Source organism: Ursus americanus, chromosome 3, assembly GCF_024610735.1.
Source record: "Ursus americanus isolate L20-20 chromosome 3, mUrsAme1.1.p, whole genome shotgun sequence".
Taxonomy (NCBI): Eukaryota; Metazoa; Chordata; class Mammalia; order Carnivora; family Ursidae; genus Ursus; species Ursus americanus.
The window spans coordinates 83,323,628-83,345,653 of record NC_142129.1 but is presented as its reverse complement, the minus strand read 5'-3'; the positions used below and the strand labels follow the sequence as shown (position 1 = coordinate 83,345,653).

The 22,026-nt window shown below is 38.9% G+C and overlaps 1 protein-coding gene across 2 annotated transcripts in view; it reads left to right on the top strand.

Moving 5' to 3' along the window:
* RELN (reelin) overlaps positions 1-22,026 on the top strand; it is a 482,353-nt gene that overhangs the window by 343,153 nt on the left and 117,174 nt on the right. For both annotated transcript variants that reach the window (XM_087861166.1, XM_087861167.1), the window contains exons 21-24: positions 10,290-10,482; positions 11,341-11,453; positions 18,015-18,152; positions 19,093-19,279. In XM_087861166.1, coding sequence (XP_087717292.1) covers positions 10,290-10,482; positions 11,341-11,453; positions 18,015-18,152; positions 19,093-19,279 — 631 coding nt within the window. The remainder of the gene's footprint in view (positions 1-10,289; positions 10,483-11,340; positions 11,454-18,014; positions 18,153-19,092; positions 19,280-22,026) is intronic.

Genomic DNA, 22,026 nt, shown 5'->3' with positions numbered 1-22,026 from the left:
GATTGATTTGCACATGTGGAAACAACCTTGCATCCCTAGAATAAATCCCACATAATCATGATGTATCATCCTTTTAATGTATTTTAGAATTCAGTTTGCTAATATTGTGTTGAGGATTTAGTTTTGGTAGGTTGTATGTTTCCAGGAATTTATTCATTTCTTCTGGGTTGTCTAATTTTTTGACGTATAATTGTTCATAGTTCTCTTAGAATCCTTTGTATTTCTGTGGTATCAGCTGTAACTTCTCTTTCATTTCTGATTTTATTTGTTTGAGTCTTGTGTGTGTGTGTGTGTGTGTGTGTGTGTGTGTGTGAGTCTAGCTAAATTTTGCCTATTTTGTTTATTCCAATAGAATATTCTTTATTTTTTAATAATATTTTTTATTATATTATGTTAGTCACCATACAGTACATCCCTAGTTTTTGATGTAAAGTTCCATGATTCATTACTTGTGTATAACACCCAGTGCACCATGCAATACGTGCCCTCCTTACTACCCATCACTGGCCTATCCCAATCTCCCACCCCCCTCCCCTCTGAAGCCCTCAGTTTGTTTCCCAGAGTCCATATCATGCATTGTTATTGAATTTGTTTAAAGAATATTCTGTTGTTTATTCCAGTAGAATATTCTTTAAACAAATTCAATAACAATGCAGGATACAAAATCAATATAGAAAAAAAATCAAACGTTTATACACTAAATATGAACTATGAGAAAAAGAAGTTAAGAAAACAATCCCATTGACGATTACATCAAAAAGAATACTCAGTTTTATCAATGCCACCAGCAGCTTCTCTTAGAAGACACAGCCAAGTACTTTTCCTTAGGATTTTTCCTTCATTCAACATCAACCCATATCTTATCTAGAAATTTTGTCAGTTTAAATAGTTTATTAGTAAGCCTAGAGTATTCTTGGGAATATTTTTTACAGAGACTCTTAAAAAAGAGATGTAAATCAATTTAAATTGTGCTGCTCAGGGAAGCCACTTGGGGTGAGGTGGCTCCCAAGAGCCACTTCAACGACCATTTTACGGTAAGTGATCGTTCTTGGAAGCTTAGCAGATACATAAGGTAAATACATTGAGTGACAAACTGACAAGTCACTAACTGTTGTTTTCAACAACTATTTAAAGAGTACTTTCAGTACCCAGGCGTATCAGTGCCTCTCTAAAATTGGTAATATAATTGAGTATTCCCCCAAATAGGTTCACAAATGACTTTCTAAAATAGAGTCTACTTATTAGGCTTTTTAACATGAGGATTTTTGTTACATGAAATTTTTCATCCATTGATAGACTTATTTATACATTTGACTGTTTATTGATTGCATGTTGGCACTATTTGTGCTAGAGGTGTTGCGGTTGGTATTGGAGATGAAGATAGAAAAGTCTTTTGTTTGCAGAGTTTACAGTCTAAAGGGGAATAACACCATTAGCCATGTAAACAAATTCATAATAATATTTCAGAAAGTGGTCAGTGCTGTGAGGATAAATGAATGGAGTGTTAGATAGCATAAGTGGAGACCAAAATGATTTTAGGTAAGATCGTCAGGAAAGCATTAGAACAGAGACTAGGATAATGAGAGACAGTGTGTAAAAGTGTGCTAGGAAAGCATCGCAGGTAGAGAGAATAATAAGAGCAAAGGCCCTGAGGCAGGCAAGGAACTAGATTGTATTAGGACCTTGTATTTATTTATTTTTAGAGAAGGGGGAGGGGCAGAGGGAGAAGGAAAGAGAATCTTAAGCAGGCTGCACACTCCGCACAGAGCCTGACTTGGGGCTTGATCTCACAACCCTGAGATCATGACCCTGAGCCAAAATCAAGAGTCGGATGCTTAACCAACTGAGCCATCCAGGTGCCCCTAGGACCTTATAGAACAAAATAAAGATTTTGGAATTTACTCTGAGTTTTATGGGAACCTAGTAGTTTGAGCAGAGGAGTGATGTGTTCGTTCTTATATTTTAAAAATTGCTATGGCTGCTCTTTGGAGAACAGATGATAGAGGGTAATAGAAGAAGCAGTAAAAAAAACTCAACTCAGAGGCTAATGGTGTCATTTGCATGTGCTTATAATGATGCTAGGAACAGAATGATGCAGTGGAGAAGTGGACCACTTGAAGATATATATTGAAGGACAAAGCCTTAGGACCTGCCAAAGAAATGGATAAAATGGCTGTGTTCCAACACTCACGTCCTGTTGTCATCCAGACAGTTGACTTTTAAGTCATTTATTTCTCCAAAGTGAGATTTCCCTAAAAATCTCCCATTTGGACTAAGTAGCTAAGTGAGATTTTGGAAGTAAGAGAACACATCACTAAACAAATTAATAAGAGAATTCTACATTTGATGATTTAGTTTCATGGTATGTGTGGCTTGTTGAAACAGAAATTCAATAAGCTGAGACAATTACTTTCTATGGACAGTGGTTCAGGAGATCTCCAGGGTAGACAGAATGGCCTGACCCAGTTGGCCTCTCCTGCCTCCCTGCCTTTCACTCAGTCCACCCCAAACATGTTGATCTCCCTTCTCTCTGCTCCAGCAAGTCAAGCTCTTTCCTCTTCTAGCACCTTTGCATTAGCTCTGCCTCTTCCTGGGAAGTTCTTTTATTAGTCATTTTGGGCACATGCCAGGGCCAGCAAGCTTTCCAGGAGTTGAGGAAATGAATATTTTCTCAAAAATATGATAAGAAAATTAAGAATTAATAAATTTAAATTAACTATCTACAAAACATAATATATGTTAACTCCATTCATTGCTAAATTTGAATATTCATAAAATTTCATGATACTGGAAATAATATTTTGGTCAGATTCCTGAGTATGCTGAAAAATTACAACCAAATGTAAAATATAAGCATATAAGCATTACTAGTAGCCAAATAAAATTTAAAGGCAAAATTATGAAATCCATTTGAAGGTTTTTACAGCGAAAAAAAAATCTTTAATGGACATGGCTGTATTTTAATGTGTTTGCCATGATGTATAATGGGGTTTCCAACATTAAAATTATCAAGGTCCTTTAAAAGTCTTAAAATGGCCCTGCTTGGCTTCTCATAGTTGGAAGGGTAAAAAAAGAATTTCAAAGATTCCTCATGTATTTTTCTCTCTTGCCACACCCTTGATGGCCACATCAACAAAATAAATAAGCTACTTAGAAATACACAAGAACTTTAAAAAGTTTTTTTTTTTTAATTTGAGTATGGTTGACACACAGTGTTACGTTAGTTTCAGGTGTACAAGATGGTGATTCAGCTTCTGTCTACATTATGCTGTGCTCACCACAAGTGTAGCTACCATCTGCCACCACACAATACTATGACAGTATCCTTGACTATATTCAGTATGATGTGCCTTTAATTCCTGTGACTTACTCATTTCATAACTGGAAGGCTGTTTTTCCCACTGCCCTAACTCAGTACCACCTTTTTTGAGGGCAACTTGGCAGTAAATGCTCATTTTTAAAATTTGCTTTGTCCAAGCAATACTGCTTCTAGGAATTTATCCTAAGGAAATAATTGGACCAGTACACGAAGATATATAAGGATGCATATTATAGAAGCATTGTTTATAACAGTGAAAAATGGAACAATCTCCAAAGAGTTCCATAATTGGAGATAGGCTTTATTCTCAACATTTTTTTCAGTAGGGAGAGATGTCAGTGAAATAGTTGTAAAAAGGAAAAAAAAAAAAGAGAGAGAGAGAGAGGGGCACCTGGGTAGCTCAGTCGGTTAAGTGGCTGACTTGATTTCGGCTCAGGTCATGATCTGTGGATCAAGCCCCACCTCCACTCCCTGCTGAACATGGAACCTGCCTAAGATTCTCTCTCCCTTTCCCTCTGCCCCTCTCCTACCCCCTCTCATGTGTGCACACTCTCTCACTCTCTTTCAAAAAAAACCAAACAGGTTTATTATGATTTTATGATAATTTTTTGGAAAGAAAGAAAAGTGAGTGTTTATGTGTCCATAAACATAATGAAATCTGGAAGTATTTATACCAAAATGTTAGCAGGGATCATCTTTAGGTAGTAGAACTGTGAATTTTTACTTTAAAAAAAAAATACTTCTATATTGTCAGATTGGTTTTTCCAAAAAATTTAAAATTTATATAATCCACTAAAATAGTAGTTATTTCTGTTTTGAAATATAATATTATAGAAATAGCAAATAAGTTAAAATGCCACCTTTAATTCCACAATATCAACAAGACAGTCAACTCCAAATATTTCTTTGATGATTGCAAAAACAAAACAAAAAGGATGGTATTAGGCTTAGATTCATTTACATGTCCTTTTACAGATGAATAGAACTCCTGAGTGGTATCAAACCAAAACCAGTTTTATGTTGCCCCTGTATTGTTGTGGAAATGAGCTTTGCAGAGCTTTTCTTTTCTGTGGGGTCCTTGAAAATCATGGAATATTGCTTAGGTTTCCAAGAAATGTAACTATTGGTGCATTATCTTGTCTTGTGGCATACTGGTAGTGAGACTTCAGGCGCATTGTCTAGCTTACTAAACTTTTTCTTCTTTTTGAGAGAGAGAGAGAGAGAGAGAGCATGCGAGTGCATGTTCGGGGAGCAGGGTAGGGCAAGTGGGGGTGGGGCAAGGGAGAGAGAAAGAGAGAATCCCAGGCAGACTCCAGGATCAAACACAGGGCTGGATCGCAGGACCCTGAAATCAAGAGTCAGGTGCTTAACCAACTGAGCCACTCAGACACCCCATTATCAAACCTTTCTTAAAGAGATGGGATCAGTTGTTGAAAATGGCTCAGTCCCTGGGTGAATTTGCCTTGAAGGAATTTTGCGGTGGGTGTTCTCCCATTTATGTTGGTTATGTATATCCGCCTTCATATAAAAGAGCATTTTTATGGAGATGGGAAAGAGCTGCTGGGGAAATGCAGGAAGAGTGATTTCTTTAAGTGAGGATAACTTCAAAACCTTGTCTGTGTTCGTTATGTAATTTCCCCTGTCAGTTCTTTACTTGAAGAGCTTATAGTTTAGATAAATGAAGAAAATCTAAACAAAAAAACAGTATTACCAATTTTATAGGGGCTATAATAAGAAATAATAAGGCACTACAGAGTGGTAAAGTCTTTACAGAAGATCAAACTTCTTTATACATAAGGAAGTATCTGGGCTGAGTCTTAGGATATGACTATTAGATGGTCAAAAAAGCAGTTTTCCTACAAATACTTTATTGTTAAACAATATAAAGTATTAGCAGTTTAATGGCCCAACTGAATAAATATCTGTAGAGTTAAACACAAACCGGTAAGGCTTTTAAACAAACAAGAAGTATTACATTTCCATCGACTTATCAAAGCTCTTTTTGGGAAAAATATAAGAAAAATTTGTTTATTTTATCATTGTATTAGGCAAATACACTTTTTATAATACACATAAAAGTAAAAAAAAAAATTACTACCTGGGATGATAAAATGGAATGTATATCCAGAATGTTCATTAAACTTCTAATTTCATTTTGAAAAACAAAAAACTAAAAACAAAAAACCTTGTCTGTGTTCACTAGAGCATGTAAGTAACTATGGTTTTGTGAAACTTGCTTTCTTCCCAGTTGAGAAGCCTCACTCATGTGCTCATTTTATTCAACGTTCTTTAAGTGCCTTTAATAGGCATGACATAGTGAAAAGGACATCCAAGTAGAAATCAGAAGGCCTGGTTTCTAGCTTTTTAGTGACTGTGTGATTCTGGGGCCAGCAACTCAGCCTCTGGTTTTTCATCTCCATAATCCAGTGTTAAGGATCCCTGATGGCCTCCCAAATGACCTTGACTCAAAGGTCAAAAAGATAATCTAGCTATTGGAAAGCCACGATGTCCTGCCACAACAGCTGGTGCTTCTGTGAGGTGCACAGGTTCTGAGTGCTTCAGGGGATGGGGTGAATGAGATATGATCTCTCTCTGCAGGGAGGCTTCCAACCTAGTTGGGAAAACAGGTCCTTGGCAGTATGTGAGATTAACAAGGGAGGAGGAGGCAAAGGAGCTGTGCTATGGACTAAGTATAGAACTGTGGAGACCTGAGTTACATTACGGTGTCATCCATTTTACCAGAGGTAATCTTGTCCTAGCGGAAAGAATTGTCCCCATTTTCTTGTTAAATCTTGTAATTACATGCAGGAGCTTTTTTACCGTTCCTTTATTTTTGAGGCACTCTTGAAAATCAACATGAATGAAACTAAGCGTCCCGATTCCCAATGCATTCTGTCTCCAGAATTTCTCCCCAAAAGGCTGATGTGGACCATTCTTTTTCATTTCTCTGATTCTAACAGAGAAGTTCAGCTTCATTTTTGCCTTTATGAACCTATCTTGACTTAAGCAACAAAGAGGAGCAGTTTTATCAATTAAAGGATGGCAGTCTGTGAAATTCTCACCTCTACAGCTCCAGCTGAGTGAGAACATCAGTGTATTTAGGAGGGGAAAAGCTGACCTAATATTACTGGCTTTCAGCCAGTCTTGAATAATCCTAAACAACTGAGTGAACTTGTACTATGAATGGTCAAGATTTTAAGGCATAGATGTCTGTGCTTTTCTTGTGTTATTTTGCTTCCAATAAGGTATCAGGATAGGTGAGGTGAATACCACTGTGATAACCACTACACTATGGAAACAAGGTGGACGACATCAACAGACATTTTTCCAGAGTAGACATACAAGTGGCCAACAGACATATGAAAAAATGCTCAACATCCCTTGGCATCAGGGACATACAAATCAAAACCACAATGAGATACCACCTCACACCAGTCAGAATGGCTGGTCAGAAAACAACAGATGTTGGCGAGGATGCAGAGAAAGGGGAACCTTCCTACACTGTCAGTGGGAATGAAAGCTGGTGCAGCCGCTCTAGAAAACAGTGTGGAATTTCCTCAAAAAGTTGAAAATAGAGCTACCCTATGACCCAGCAATTGCACTACTGGCTATTTGCCCCAAAGATACAAATATAGTGATCCGAAGGGGCATCTGCACTCCAATGTTTATAGCAGCAATGTCCAAAATAACCAAACTGTGGAAAGAGCCAGATGTCCATTGACAGATGAATGGATAAAGAAGATGTGGTGTACACACACACACACACACACACACACACACTCATACACACAATGGAATATTACACAGCCATCAAAAAATGAAATATTGCCTTTGCAATGACATGGATGGAACTGGAGGGTATTACGCTAAGCGAAATAAGTCAATCATAGAAAGACAATTATCATATGGTTTCACTCCTATGTGGAATATAAGAAACTGCACAGAGGATCGTAGGGGAAGGAAGGGAAAACTGAATGGGAAGTCATCAGAGAGGAGACAAAACATGAGAGACTCTTAACTATAGGAAACAAACTGAGTGTTGATGGAGGGGAGGTGGGTGGGGGAATGTGGTAGCTGGCAATGGGCATTAAAGAGGGCACATGATGGGATGAGCACTGGGTGTTATATGCAACTGATGAATTATTGAACTCTACATCTGAAACTAATGATGTTCTCTATGTTGGCTAATTGAATTTAAATTTAAAAAAAAGATAGGATAGGTATCATATGATACCATGAGGTATGGCAGGCATTTTGGTTAGAAAGCAAATAGATTTCTAATCTCTAGCTTACAACAAAAACAAGAAAAGACACAACTACTGGTGGAACAGATATTTGTGCTAAGTAAGAATTTTATTGTCACCGATTAACAGACCTCATTTAGACTCTTGTCCTTTTTTTAAAGATTTTATTTTTAGTAATCTCTACACCCAGTGCAGGGCTCAAACTCACAACCCCCCGAGATCAAGAGTCACATGCTCTATCGACTGAGTCAGCCAGGCACCTGAGACACTTGTCCTTTTATATCATTTTTATGTTTTTTCTTTCTTGGTGTCTTGGCACCTTTAAAAGCTGTTATTGTGAGGGTAGCTCACAGAGCACATCCTTCTCAGGTCTGAATACTCACTGTCTTCAACCAGGTTCATGTTCGATTGTAACCATGCAAGAGTTAGGTGCAAGCAGTATTTACAAAACATAACATTTCTCCTTGCTTCTCTTAGAATTGCAAGGACACTAAACCATCTCTGAAGGGAGTAATTTACAAGGAGCTGATTGTGAAAATAATCTTAAATTATTTCAGAAATGCAGGGGTGAGGAAATACCGTGCAGGATCTGAGTGAGAAAGTTCTAGTGGCTCTCCATGGACTGCAGACTGTGCTGCCCCACACTGTGTGGTTTTTCCCATTTGCCTAGGATAGATAGTATAACTTTAAAGTAAACAATTCAAATGGCTAATTAGTTGGCTCCCTCTGTTTACCTTCCTCACAAAGGGCACTAGAAAGAGCAAGTTAAAAGCAACATTTATTTCTCATGGAGAGAAGCAGTCAGGACTTTTTTTTGCTTACTTAAAAGACTCTGGAATTTATATGGACTAGTGTGTGCTTGTAGAGCTTACTAGTGTTTTTTCTTCTATGTTGATTCTTTTGTTTTGTAACATTGCTAGAAATTGCATTCTGCAGCTTTGTGTTTGCGAGCATACATCCCATACGCTCTGTCACCCAGAGGCAATCATGGGTTTATTATCTCTAACACCAAAGTATCATTACACAGTAACAGAAAGTTAATGATTTTTAAATTAACTGTATATGAAAGTAATTCAAAACTGCAGTATTTTCTTCTCCATATTATAGCAATAGAAAGACAGAGAGATAGTGTACTGGTTAAGAGGTTTTAGAGTTGGGCAAGGTGAGTTCATACCGTCTCTACCATTTACTATCCCCATTTGCCCATCTGTTACCTAGAGATATTACTCCTACATCACAGAGTTATTGTAAGGATGGAATTAAGGATGATAATGTGGGTATTGTGCTTAGCACCGTCTGAGGAGATGGCCTAGCCTCAACAACAGTGGGCATCTTTATTTTTAATGATAAACAAGTTGTACTCACTGGATGTGTAACACGAGCAGTGATAAATATGAGACATCCCTTCCTTTTACTGACCATTCAGCTAAAGAAGAATTTGGGTCTCTTAACCATTTTATTCTTCTATGCATTGTCAAAGTGTAAAAACTTAATTTGAAATTGGTAAAGAGTAATTAGTCATTGTTAGGAAAAAGCTTGTTGCATTTTGTAACCTTGAACCCAAACCCATGATGATCCTCTATATGGACAATGTCCCATCTTTGAATGTCATCTTAACGTCTGCAAGAAGCAAGACAGAGGAGTTGCTCCTTATTTTGCTGATTCAGCAAAGGACAAATAAGAAAAAATATTAAATGCCCTAAAGATATCACAGATTTTTGCACCATTCCCTTTATATCAGCTCAGCCCCCTGATGAGTAGGAGCTGCTGCTGCTGCGTGGTATTGGCCCTGCTTCACAAGACCAGCACCAAGCATTGTGGCAGACAAACCCCAGTGGGGTTAACCCTGGGAATGTTTACGTTGACCCATATTAACCATAGTGAAAACGTGTCCATATTTTAATCTCCTCTGATGGATGATAAATTCCTTGAGCAGCTTGCCCTAAAAAAGTGATTGTGCCTGTCTTCAAACAGTTTACAATTACAGGGTACCTAACTGGGACCCAGTAAAATTTTGCTGGCTTGAGGCACAGTGATTAAAACTACATCGTGATGTTTCCAGTATTTAATGCCTCAACACTGAAGACCATTTAGAAAATAAGGGAAAAAAAAAAAAAGCTGTAAACTGTCTAGTTTCCCACCACCAAACAGAGCCACTCCAAACATTCTGGTGGCTTTCCTTTATGCATCATTTTGTGGATTTTTAAAAATTTATTTTCTCATAAGCATGTTAATGTGATTACATTCCCTTCATAAATATTTGAAATATGGGTGATCTGTCAAGTGGCTATCCCAATTTACTCAAGTATTCCATTTCCCCTGTAGTTTGACATTGAAATGGTTACCAATTACTCTTCTAAGTAGACCTGCAATATTCATCGTATTTTATAAAACTGTCCTTGAATTTAGGATTCTTTCCTTTGGATAGATTCTAAGAAGTGAGATTAATGAGTCAAATGGTTTACACTCATGAACAATATATGAGTGAGTACCTGTTTTCAAATATATTTGACAACTCTGGATATTAACTTTAAAAAAAATTGCTTCTTTATAGGCAGATTGTTTTAAATTGCATTTACTAGAGTGACTGAAATCCATTCTCGAGCTTGGCAAGATTTAAACAAGTAAAATGAAATTATTTTGGTGTATGGTATGAAATGAAGAGCCCGATTTTCCCTTCATACATCGCTGTTTCTAACCTTCTGATTCCCACCTCTGTCTTTCAGTTTCACGGGAGATTCTAAACTTGCGTCGAGTATGCGCTATGTGGAAACACAATCAATGCAGATAGGAGCATCCTATATGATTCAGTTCAGTTTGGTGATGGGCTGTGGCCAGAAATACACTCCGCACATGGACAACCAGGTGAAGCTGGAGTACTCAACCAATCACGGCCTCACCTGGCACCTGGTCCAAGAGGTAGGTCTATTTTCTCTAATGCTTGTGATAGGTAAGCTCCTTCTTTTTATGTAGGAAGCAGAGTTACAATTCCAAAAGTTTAGGTTTGGTTGAAAAGGAACAATGTTATTTGTGACTTAGCATTGACGTCAAGTCAGCAATAAGGATTCCACATTCTGCACTGTCAGATACTAAATTGTAATTGAAAATTAAAAAGAAATGGGAATAACTTCAGGACTGAATACTCTAGGATGGTGCCTGGAATATTATTTTCTCTAACCCTTCCTTCCTCCTTCCTCTCTTTCTTCTCTCCCTATAGCCTGTCTTCATCTGTTCCTTTCTAAGTCTCTTTACCTGTAGGTAGACCGTATTAAGAATCTGGCATCTCTTGCCTTTAAAAAAAAAGAGAGAGAGAGAAGGAGAAAGAAAGAAAGAAAGAAAGAAAGAAAGAAAGAAAGAAAGAAAGAAAGAAAGAAAGAAAGAAAGAAAGAGAGAGAGATCCAGATTCTTAAGATCAAATGTACTTCTTTATGTATATACACAGTGATCTGACTTTGCAATAAATGCATAAATAGCACATGAATAGAATAATTTTAAAATGCCAGTGTTAGCAGGTCAAAAAAAATGGATCCTAATCCATGTCTGTTTTTTTATGTGAGAATTAAAGGACATTTAATTTCATGGTGACACTTGTTTCCATTATTTCCCAAATATTTTAGCTTCACAGAAGGAAGAACCATGGATTGCATACATATTGCAAATAGTTAAGATTATGACATTAGATTTCTCTAAAGCCTTGGGCACTTATGGTGAGTGAGTCAACATATTGTCCCTGGAGGAATAGAAGCCAAGTTTAATTTTTGCCTTCCTTTCTCTTAGGAATGTCTTCCAAGTATGCCGAGTTGTCAGGAATTCACGTCAGCAAGTATTTACCATGCCAGTGAGTTCATGCAGTGGAGAAGAGTCATAGTGCTTCTTCCCCAGAAAACTTGGTGAGAGATGACATCCATAGATACGGTTGAGACTTTAACTTTGACTATCTCTGTTAGCATGGCTTGAATGTGAAGGAGAATTAAGAACAATGGCAAGATGAATTTTCTTTGTCATCAAAAGACCCAGATCTTTCTTTTTATACCAAAGATATTTGAAAAATAGAGCTGACGAAAATTTGATTTCCAAACTGTCCTACTTTTTTAAAAATTTTAGTATGGTTGACACACAATGTTACATTATGTATACCAGGTGCACAACTTAGTGATTTGACAACTCTGTACGCTATGCTATGCTCACAAGCGTAGCTACTGTATGTCACCACACAACACTGTTAAAATGCCATTGACCGTATTCCTATGTCATGCCTTTTATTCCCGTGACTTATTCATTCCCTAAACGGAAAACTGTATCTCCTACTCCCCTTCACCCATTTTGTCCACCCTCCCCACCCCGTGGCAACCATTCTGTTCTTTGTATTTGTTGGTCTGATTCTGCTTTGTGTTCGTTTATTCAATTTTTTGTATTTTATTTTTATGATTTTATTTTTTTATTTGAGAGAGAGACCACAAGCAGAGGGAAACGGGGGAGGGAGAAGCAGACTCCCTGCTGAGCAGGGAGCCCGATGCAGGGCTCAATCCCAGGACCCCCAGGATCATGACCTGAGCCGAAGCCAAACGCTTAACTGAGTCACCCGAGCTCCCCTGTTTAGTATTTTAGATCCCACATATGAGTGAAATCATGTGGTATTTGTCTTTCTCAGTCTGACTTTCACTTAGCATTATACCCTGTAAGTCCTAGCTTTTTCTGACCTTCCTTTCTGCCCCAACTCAAAGAGTCAGTTCCTTTAGGTTTGACATATGTAGAAGGAAAAGATACAGGAATCCAAACTCTCCTATGTCAAGACAATTTGGATTTCAAGGCTGTTTTCTTGCTGCGAAGCCCTACTTTTTATTTCAAAAGCTTAATACACGCTTTGTTTTTCCATTCACATTCTTTCAGGAACCATAAAAATCATCCCCCAAGAAGCTAAAGCCTCAGTGATTAAGGAGAAAATTAAATATTTGATAGTGTTTAAGAGAAAAATACATTTTTCCCTAAATATTACATAATTTTGTGTTAGATTGATCACCCTGGGCATCTGCTCATGAGGAATAGATTACTGGAGGAAGAGCGAAGACAGGGAGTCGAGTTAGAAGTTTCTAGGCATTCAGTGTTTGGGTGGCTTGGAGTATGACTATAGCAGACAAGACAAGAGCCATCACTGTGAAATGTATTTTAATCAAGTAGGGCTTGCGCTGGTGCACTACATGGAGCTGTGATAGAAAAGAAAGAATCAAAAACAGTTTGTGAATCCGAGGCCCAGGGAAATTGTTGGATAGTCGTACCATTGACCGAGGTGGAGAAGCCTGGAGAAGGAGTGGATTTGGGGCAGGAAATGAAGTGTTCTGTTTCTGGGATGCAGCTTTTGAGATACTTATCTATCCAAGCAGAAATGTCAAGAAGCCAACTGGATTTATCCATCTGGAGCTCAGAAGAGAGGTTTGGGTTGAAGAGTTAAATACCATGAGTACTGTTTGGAGCTCTGGGACAGGATAAGCTTGCCCAGAAAGAACCTTAAGCTAGAAATTAGACTAGAAATTAGAAGTCCCGATCTCTCAGTCTATCCTTACCAGTGATTAATTAATCACATGATTTTAACCATTCACAACCTCTTCAAGCCTGATTTCTTGTAAGTAGAATGAAGAAGTTTAATTAGATGATCTTAAAAGTCCTTCTCAGTTCAGGAATTCTAAGATTCTGTGACATGGGTAATAGAAAAAGCATGAAAGAGACAAGAATTACATTTTTCTGTGGTATAGCCTTCCAAGAGCCCTTTTGTAAAGAGAAAATTACCAAATAAACCCTTCTTTGATTATTTTACATGGAAGTTAGGTTCTACACAAAAACAATTGGTTAGATAACAACCTAACATTTTTATATGTCCTTTAGTTGGAGATTGAATTACTAAATTATAGAAGAATGCCTCCTTGATTATTTTTAAGGATTCATCATTATGTCAGTTGGAATAAAATGCTTGAAATTTGATTTCCACAGATTTTTTTTACATCCAACTGTGAGCCATTTCCTGGATACTCTGTTAATGCTTTGTATGACAAGTTGCTACTTTCTCTGACATCCTATTTTTTTTTATGTCTACTGCTGAGAATATAATCAAGATCTGTATTTAATTTCAATGATATTCCAAGCATTTCTATCATGATTATAAAAAAGCAACAATTTGAAATAGTAGTAGTACTTGCTGTAAAGCTACTGAGGTTTTTTCTTTATGATTATTTCACCAATAAGTGTATCACCCTTATTATTTAAAAGTGTTGATCTTTATTTATTGACTTGTGGGGTATAATTTGAAAATTATGATGGCAAGGTCATCTTAATAGTATATCTCAGAGATGATGTCTTTTCATCCCTAGAAATGTTATAAACTATTATTTTTTTAAAGATTTTATATATTTATTTATTTATTTATTTATTTGAGAGCGAGAGCAGAGTGAGAGAGATCACAAGTCATGGAAGGGCAGGGGAGAGAGAGAGGCAGACTCCCCAGTGGATAAGAAACCCAATGCAGGCTTGATCCTGGGATCATGATTTGAGCTGAAGTCAGATGCTTAACCAACTGAGCCACCCAGGCACCGCTGAACTATTATTCTTAATGTAGTTTAGGCAGAATCCAAAATATATTGTCCTTTATCAAAAAAAGAAAAAAATACCTTTGCATGTTATTTCACATTCAGATTGTATGTTGCATTATTATTTCCTAGCTTACAAGATAGTACCACTGAGTTGAAAGTTTTGGTATAGTCAGAAAAGATCAATTCTCATCAATGTTTATTAGACACTTGAGAGGAAATCTACTTGACCCTTAAACACTTCCATTCCAACACCGCCTGCCACATGTTGGGTACTCATTAAATGTTGGGGCATTGAGTAGAATTTTAATGCAGTGTGCCTCGATGTCTATTGGATTATTCCTGCAACGGTTTACCTTTAAGTCCATGTAAGTGAATAACTAAACTCTGCTTTTCCAAATTTTTTTCAAAGCCCTGGGTAAAGAAAGTAAAAATAGTTTGGGTTTTTTTTTTTAAGATTTTTATTTATTTGACAGAGGGAGACACAGCAAGAGAGGGAACACAAGCAGGGGAAGTGGAAGAGAAAGAAGCAGGCTTCCTGCTGAGCAGAAAGCCCGATGCAGGGCTCCATGCGGGGCTCGATCCCAGGACCCTGGAATCATGACCTGAGCCAAAGGCAGACACTAATGACTGAGCCACCCAGGCGCCCCTAAAAATAGTTTTTAAAAACAAACCCAATAAGGTATTTTCTTTTAACATTCCGGCTAATACTTAAACATGATTGCTATATATCAAAAAAAAAGGGGGGGGGCGCCTGGGTGGCACAGTGGTTAAGCATCTGCCTTCGGCTCAGGGCATGATCCCAGAGTCCTGGGATTGAGCCCCACATCAGGCTCTTCCGCTGGGAGCCTGCTTCTTCCTCTCCCACTCCCCCTGCTTGTGTTCCCTCTCTTGCTGGCTGTCTCTATCTCTGTCGAATAAATAAATAAAATCTTTAAAAAAAAATAGTGTTCATCTGGTTATTATCATTGGCTTTGGATTTATAATGCTTTTTAAAAGTTCTGCTATTAAGATAAAGTGCATTTAGTGTCCCTGGCATTCTTGATAACTTTATTTATTATATTCATCTCAAACTTTTGCAAATAGCATGTTTTTCCCAAGCATTGAGGAAAAGGGAGTGCAGTCTAGTTTGAAGCAGTTTTCCTTTTGGCAAATCTTCATTCTGCTGCTTTCACACATATACAGCTCAAAATTGAATACACACAAGCCAGGGTGGGGTCCCCACATTACCAAAGATCTGTTAACTTTGGAAAATATGCTAGATAGAACAACTTAGAGTGGAAATACTGAATATGTATACACCTGCTTGGAGAAATTATATTGTATATGAACTGAACATTTGTTACCCAATGAAAATTAATTTTGTTTTTATGAGAGACATTTACATAAGAACAGGGCCTAATGAGACCCAAACAGCTGTCAGTTGCTGACTTCATAAACAAATCCACACCTAATGACTGAATGAGTTTCAGAATAATTGGGTAAATGTAATTACAGTAACTCTGAAGGTGGAAAATACAATTTAGTCAGCGTTCATTTACCTTGATTCCTCAGCCTTGATACCTCGATACCTAACTATCAAGAGATGACTCAATGCTCCTTTAATTCAGTCTGGAAGTTTATATGGGGGAAAAAATCAAATAAAGATAAGACTGACAAGTTTTGTTGCTTTGGGGAATCGATAGAGTTTGGGTTTTAAATGCAAGTCAACTTCATTGCATGATCCACACAGCAGTGGTCCTACTTTCAGACCCAGTCCAAAGTACACAAGATTTTCCTTGTAAGAATGCTTAGATCTGGGGGCGGGGGGTTGGCAAATTAAATATTTGTATTGAGGGCAATATTTAGCAGTGATGCAGCTGCAAATCAGTGAGATCACACCTTGTGTTCTCATGTGTGACCAGCTGGAGATTGCTCACACAACGAATTTTTTTTCTCACGAAAAACGAAGCCAATATTCAACCTCTTCTTACTTCCTTTTCTGTTAATTAACATCAGCACATTAAACTGTGAGTTGTCATTTTAAATGGAAAAATCCACTTTAAGCTTTGTATCTTAAGGAAGTATTCTCTTTTTCCAGAGTTCACAAGATGCATGTTAAGGACTAATTTACTTAGTATAAGAATTTAGAATGTCTTTACGTGTGACTGTTCAGAAACATAAATAAACTGGGACAGACGTCTGAAACCCTCCCACCCCATTTTAATGTTTGAAATATCAGAACTTCAAAACAATGTATGCCTTGCCTTTCACGTAGACATGTGAGTACATAGGAAATAAACCATCACCTCAGTCAACAACCACCAGAACAAGCACTAAATTTACGAGCTAGATCTTAGAAATCATTTTGCCCAATCCCTTTATTTGAGAGGTGAGGAACTAGAAAGCCTGAAGGCTTAAATTTCTCACTAAGGTCACACAGCTGATAAATTGCAGAGCTAAGGTCCAAGGGGTCGAGTTCCCAGACTCCTAGCACATTCTTTACGCCATTACCTACAGAAGGCAAAAACAGGCTGCCCTTTCCTGGCCTGTTCATCTGCTCATTGACTCATTTTTTTAGCACTCTCTTTTGGTATACCTACTTTATTATGTTACTGTGCAAACAGGAACCATTTCTTCATTGCACTATGAAAATTGTGATGGCTATTAGATTTCAGATATAAACTTGCCATAGAGGAGGTGTACCTGTGTCATTGCATGTATCATGACGAACACTGATATGCAACAAATCAGTGTCTACTGGATGCATCTCAGCGAATCCTGAATTACCCTACTAGGAATAAAAATGCAACATATTTGCCACAGAATAAACAATAAAGACTTAGTCTGGATTTTAACAATCTGTTACATACTTAGGGAGTATTTAATATGTGGGTAATTGATGCAGTAGACGTTAAGAGATCATTCAGAGCCATTAAGATCAAGTGAATGTGTAAGACAGTGTGCTTGACGAGCGTTTAATCAATGGAAGGAGCCTGCACGTTAATTCCACAAACCCTTTTTTGTTTTCTTTTGTTTTGCACTTTGACCAAAAAGAACTAATGACAATCCCTGAAATTTTCTAGAGGCAAAATATATGATGGGATTTGGAAAGAATTTTTTGTGACTGTCAGTGGATGGAAACTTTCTTGACATTGCTCTCAAAATACCCTCTTCTTTAGACTTTCTGTCTGGTTTAGATGAATCAAGGTCCCAGGTGTTTCTCTATGTGTAATGGACTGTTTAACTTTCTGTTTCCACTTAACATCAGCTTGTCCGTGAAACCTACCCAACTTAATGTTTCTGAAATAATCAGCAGAATTTAGCACCCAGATGTTCTTACTTCTAGAACATGTTCTTCTTACAGCACATTGTAGTATGTCCCTCAAACCCAAAACAATACCCCCACACAAAACTTTTATTTTGAGAGCTCACTGGAAGTTTTCCAATAACTACTGTGTATTTATTAAAAGAAATTTTATTACTATAATTGAAACACCTCACATTTTCTTCTGTGGAAAAGAGGCTCTTTTGTATATACTTTTTTTTTTTTTTTAATATTCTTGCTTGCTTGCTTGGTTTTCCTAACATCAAGTCTCTGCATAACAGCAACAAAAAAATCTGGTATTTTGGTTTTCTTTAAAATGTTGCAAATTAAATTAAGATTGAGGTATATATCTAAACCACAGATTTCTTTTTAACTTTTCATCCTAATCAAATTGTTGCATTGGCTAATAGTTGAGTAGACAAACTTTCAACTACCAAAGAAAAATGATTGACAGCTAAATGCAAGTTCCAGAAAGTTCGTTATCTGAAAGAGTCTGAACTCTGACATTCTTTGTGCTACTGCATGTCTATTAAAATATTGTTTTCACTACCGTTCCTTGTTTCTAGGTCCAGTGCCACCCGCTTCCGCTGGAGTCAGAGCTATTACACAGCCCAAGACGAGTGGGCTTTGGACAGCATTTACATTGGACAGCAGTGCCCAAACATGTGCAGTGGACACGGCTCATGTGACCACGGCGTGTGCAGGTACACACACAGCCACATATGATCGACTGTCTGCTTCTCGGGGTTTGTGTTCAGAGGGATAGCACAGCAGTTGTCATCAGAGCAATATGGACAGACTGATAAATAATAAAAGAGCCAAAAGGAAACGATCCTCCTTTCTGTTCTTATTTTAGATGTAAAAGATGCTGTTACATTTTAAGTAAAGTCTGAAGCCGTATATGCTAAACTTCAAAATCTAACCTCAAGACGAGGCCTCCTGGGTTTAAATTTCAGAGTTTATTAACTAACCCCAAAGTCCTCTTTGGGGGTTAAAAGAGCCTTGCTATTGTTTCACTTCCATTCCCCTGACAGTCTTAAAACACAAGTCAGACAGCTGCTGCGCGCTGTCCTGCCCCGCGTCAAGGTTGTAGCAGAGGGAAGACGGTGATTATCACTAATGAGGAATCAGAAAGGAACACCCTTGAATACTTAAAGACTCTAAAAGAGATGTAATTTAATCAGGAAGAGGAGCCATAAAACATGGCCAGAGATACATGTTGGATGAGCAAACATTTCTATGTGATTTTCAAGACCTACATGAAGATCCCACTCTTCCCCTGCAGCTGCCGACCACCCCCACACACGCATGCACGCACGCACACACATGCGCAAACACACACATGCACAGACGCACGCACGCATAAACGCGTGCTTGCACCCATATCCTCCTTCCTTACTCCTTGGTGCCTCGGTTCTGCTGTTACAGCACCATTCCTTTTAAGAAAGGATTCTGCCCTTTTTTCTTTCTGGTGTCAAAAACTGAAGGTTGTTGCAACCACATACACAGACAGACATTGTAGAGAAAAATCTCATGTGACTGCTAAGGTTTGAGCAAAAGTGAGTGGGAAATGTTGCAGGTGCGTGGCCAGGGCATTCGCAGAAGAGGCTGTGACTTGCTTACGTGGCCCTTCCTCTCTCCCAGGTGTGACCAGGGATACCAAGGCACCGAATGCCACCCGGAAGCTGCTCTTCCTTCCACTATTATGTCGGATTTTGAGAACCAGAATGGTTGGGAGTCTGACTGGCAAGAAGTCATTGGGGGAGAAGTTGTAAAGCCTGAACAAGGGTGTGGAGTCATCTCATCTGGCTCATCTCTGTATTTCAGCAAGGTAAGAGCTGGGGGCGAGTGATGACTAAGGTCTGACTAAGCTACGGAATACGTAAGCAGAGCAATGGCTATTTCCATAAGTGAGCGATTTATGGAGCAGTCTGAACTCAGAAGGTACAAACGTGAGACAGTTTTATGTTTCCCCACGCTGCTTGCTTTTAAATTCCTTTGTCAGATTCCTATCCCTGAACTACTTTTGGGAAACTCTGGTACTTTGATGATTGTTCGGGTTACTACAAATCCAGGTTAGGACCGTTGAAAATTCCTGCCCTTCTTGTCCCTGATTGAAATCTTGTTGCCTTCCTCTCCTGCCATGCCAGCCGGGCTTATATCTTGAAGGTCTTTGAGTGGGGCAGGGACTTGGTGTCTTCTGGCCCTGGCATCAGAGGGTGTGTGAGCGTGTGGCCTGGGCACGAGGAGTGAGCAGTGGAGGCAAAGGCGAAGCCTCGAGGTTAAGAGCAGCACCTTCCTGCTGCCATCCGATTCCACCACTCCCTAGCTGTGGGACTTTGAGCAAATCCCTTACCTCAGTGTGGGGCTTGGCTTCCTCATCTGTGCAGTGGAGATGAGTACTCCACCTCGGGGTCATGCTGCAGTACTTGTAAATCATGTAGGACAGTGCCGAGCACATAGAACGCACTTCTTTTTTTTTTTTTTAAGATTTTTTTTAAAATTTATTTATTTGACAGAGAGAGAGACAGCCAGCAAGAGAGGGAGCACAAGCAGGGGGAGTGGGAGAGGAAGAAGCAGGCTCCCAGCAGAGGAGCCTGATATGGGGCTCGATCGCAGAACGCCAGGATCACGCCCTGAGCCGAAGGCAGACGCTTAACGACTGAGCCACCCAGGCGCCCCCACAGAACGCACTTCTATACGTGTTTGCTAAACTTGTCAATCCATTAATCTTAAGAATGTGGTTGGAGGAATGAGGGATGATGGTGAGCTTTGGGGATGTGCAGAGCTGTTCCCCGGGACTAACTGTCCATGTTGAGCAGACACCTCGCATCCTATTTTGGCTCGGTTTGGTGGCTCCTGGTGGTGTCTGCTAATACAGGACTGTCTTAGTCAACTCACGCAACTATAACAGAAGTACCATAGATTGGGTGGCTTAAATAGAATTTTTTTCTCACAGTTGTGAAAGGTGTGAAGTCCAACATGAAGGCACCAGTAGATTCAGTGCTTGGTGAGGGCCTGCTTCCTGGTTTATAGATGCCCATCTTCTCATTGTGGCCTCACATGGTGGCGAGAGCACAGAGAGAAAAAGCAGGCTGTCTTGTGTCTGGTCTTATAAGGGCCCTAATAAGGCTTCACCCTCATAACCTAATAACCTGATAAAGGCCCCACCCCCTAATACCATCCCTTTAGGGGTTAGGCTTTCAGCATATGGATTTGGGGGACACAGACATGAAGTCCATACAGAGACACTGTAGAAGTTTGTCTTGCAGTGTTCGGCTCCACTAGGGACAGCACCAGGTTGGGCAGACAGGTCAGTAGACCACCGAAGGACTAAGGTGCCACCCAGAATCTCTAAGACTGAATCTCTTGGAACACGCCCAACCCCTGTTGCTTGGTTAGTGACGGGGAAGGGTGAACCACCTTCCTCTCCTCCCTTGCTACCATCTAGGCAGGACATTATTTTCTTTTTCCCTCCTCCAATTCATCTCTTTATTTAGTCCTCAAAAAGACTAGAGTGGGAGCAGGTCCAGTTCTCCAACTTGAGCTACATGTCTAACCCTACTTATTAGCAGCTCTCTTTAGAATGTCAGGTGCTTAAAACCACTTCTTTCCAGCAAGGACTGTAGCCACCAATTCTAGGACAACTAGAAATGTCCCAGTCTACATCACCTAACAAATACGCAGGTGTGGGTGATATACTGTAGGGCTCATATGTTGTGGAATCTGGGCAGAAATCCAAAATAAGTTAATTTATGCAAATACAAAAATAGGTACAGGTTTTGTTTTGATGCAGGTGCAGAACAAAGAATCAGCAGCAAGTAAACAAGATAGAGAATGATAGAAAATCAGGGATGAATTCCATTTGATGATATTTCCTATCCATTGACATTGAACATCCTCTGGTCATTATTGTTAAAGATAATTGTCCCCAAGTGACCAATATACATTCCACAGATCTGGATACACTGTGTAATTGTTCAGAAATGGGAAGGTTCTATCTCCCATAAGCATCAATTTTAGATAATATTATGAATCCTTAACCAATATGAATCCTTTAACCAAACACCCCAGTAAACACATATGCATACACACAAATATTTGGAACATAGAAAGGTTACATATTAATATGTATATAACTGTAATTCAAGATGATCTCTATAGTAAAACTACGTGGATCTGTACCTAAGCTCCAAAACTCATTAGCTGGTTCATCTTGCAGGCTTATAACATCTTTCTGCACCTCAGTTTTCTCTATTGTGAAATGGGATTTGGAGAGGATCAGTGGGTTAATGAAGGCAAAGAATAAAGAATAGTGCTGGGCACATAGAAATCGCTCAGTAAGTGTTAGCTATCACAATTACATTTTATGAGAATATATTTAAAATCGGTATCACTAGATATTTCCATGTGTATGCCCTGCCACTAACTTAAAATCAGCATTTCAGGGGTGCCTGGGAGGTTCAGTGGGATAAGTGTCTGTCTTCAGCTCAGGCCATGATCCCAGGGTCCTGGGATTGAGCCCCACGTCTGGCTCCCTGCTCAGCGGGGAGTCTGCGTCTCCCTCTCCCTCTGCCC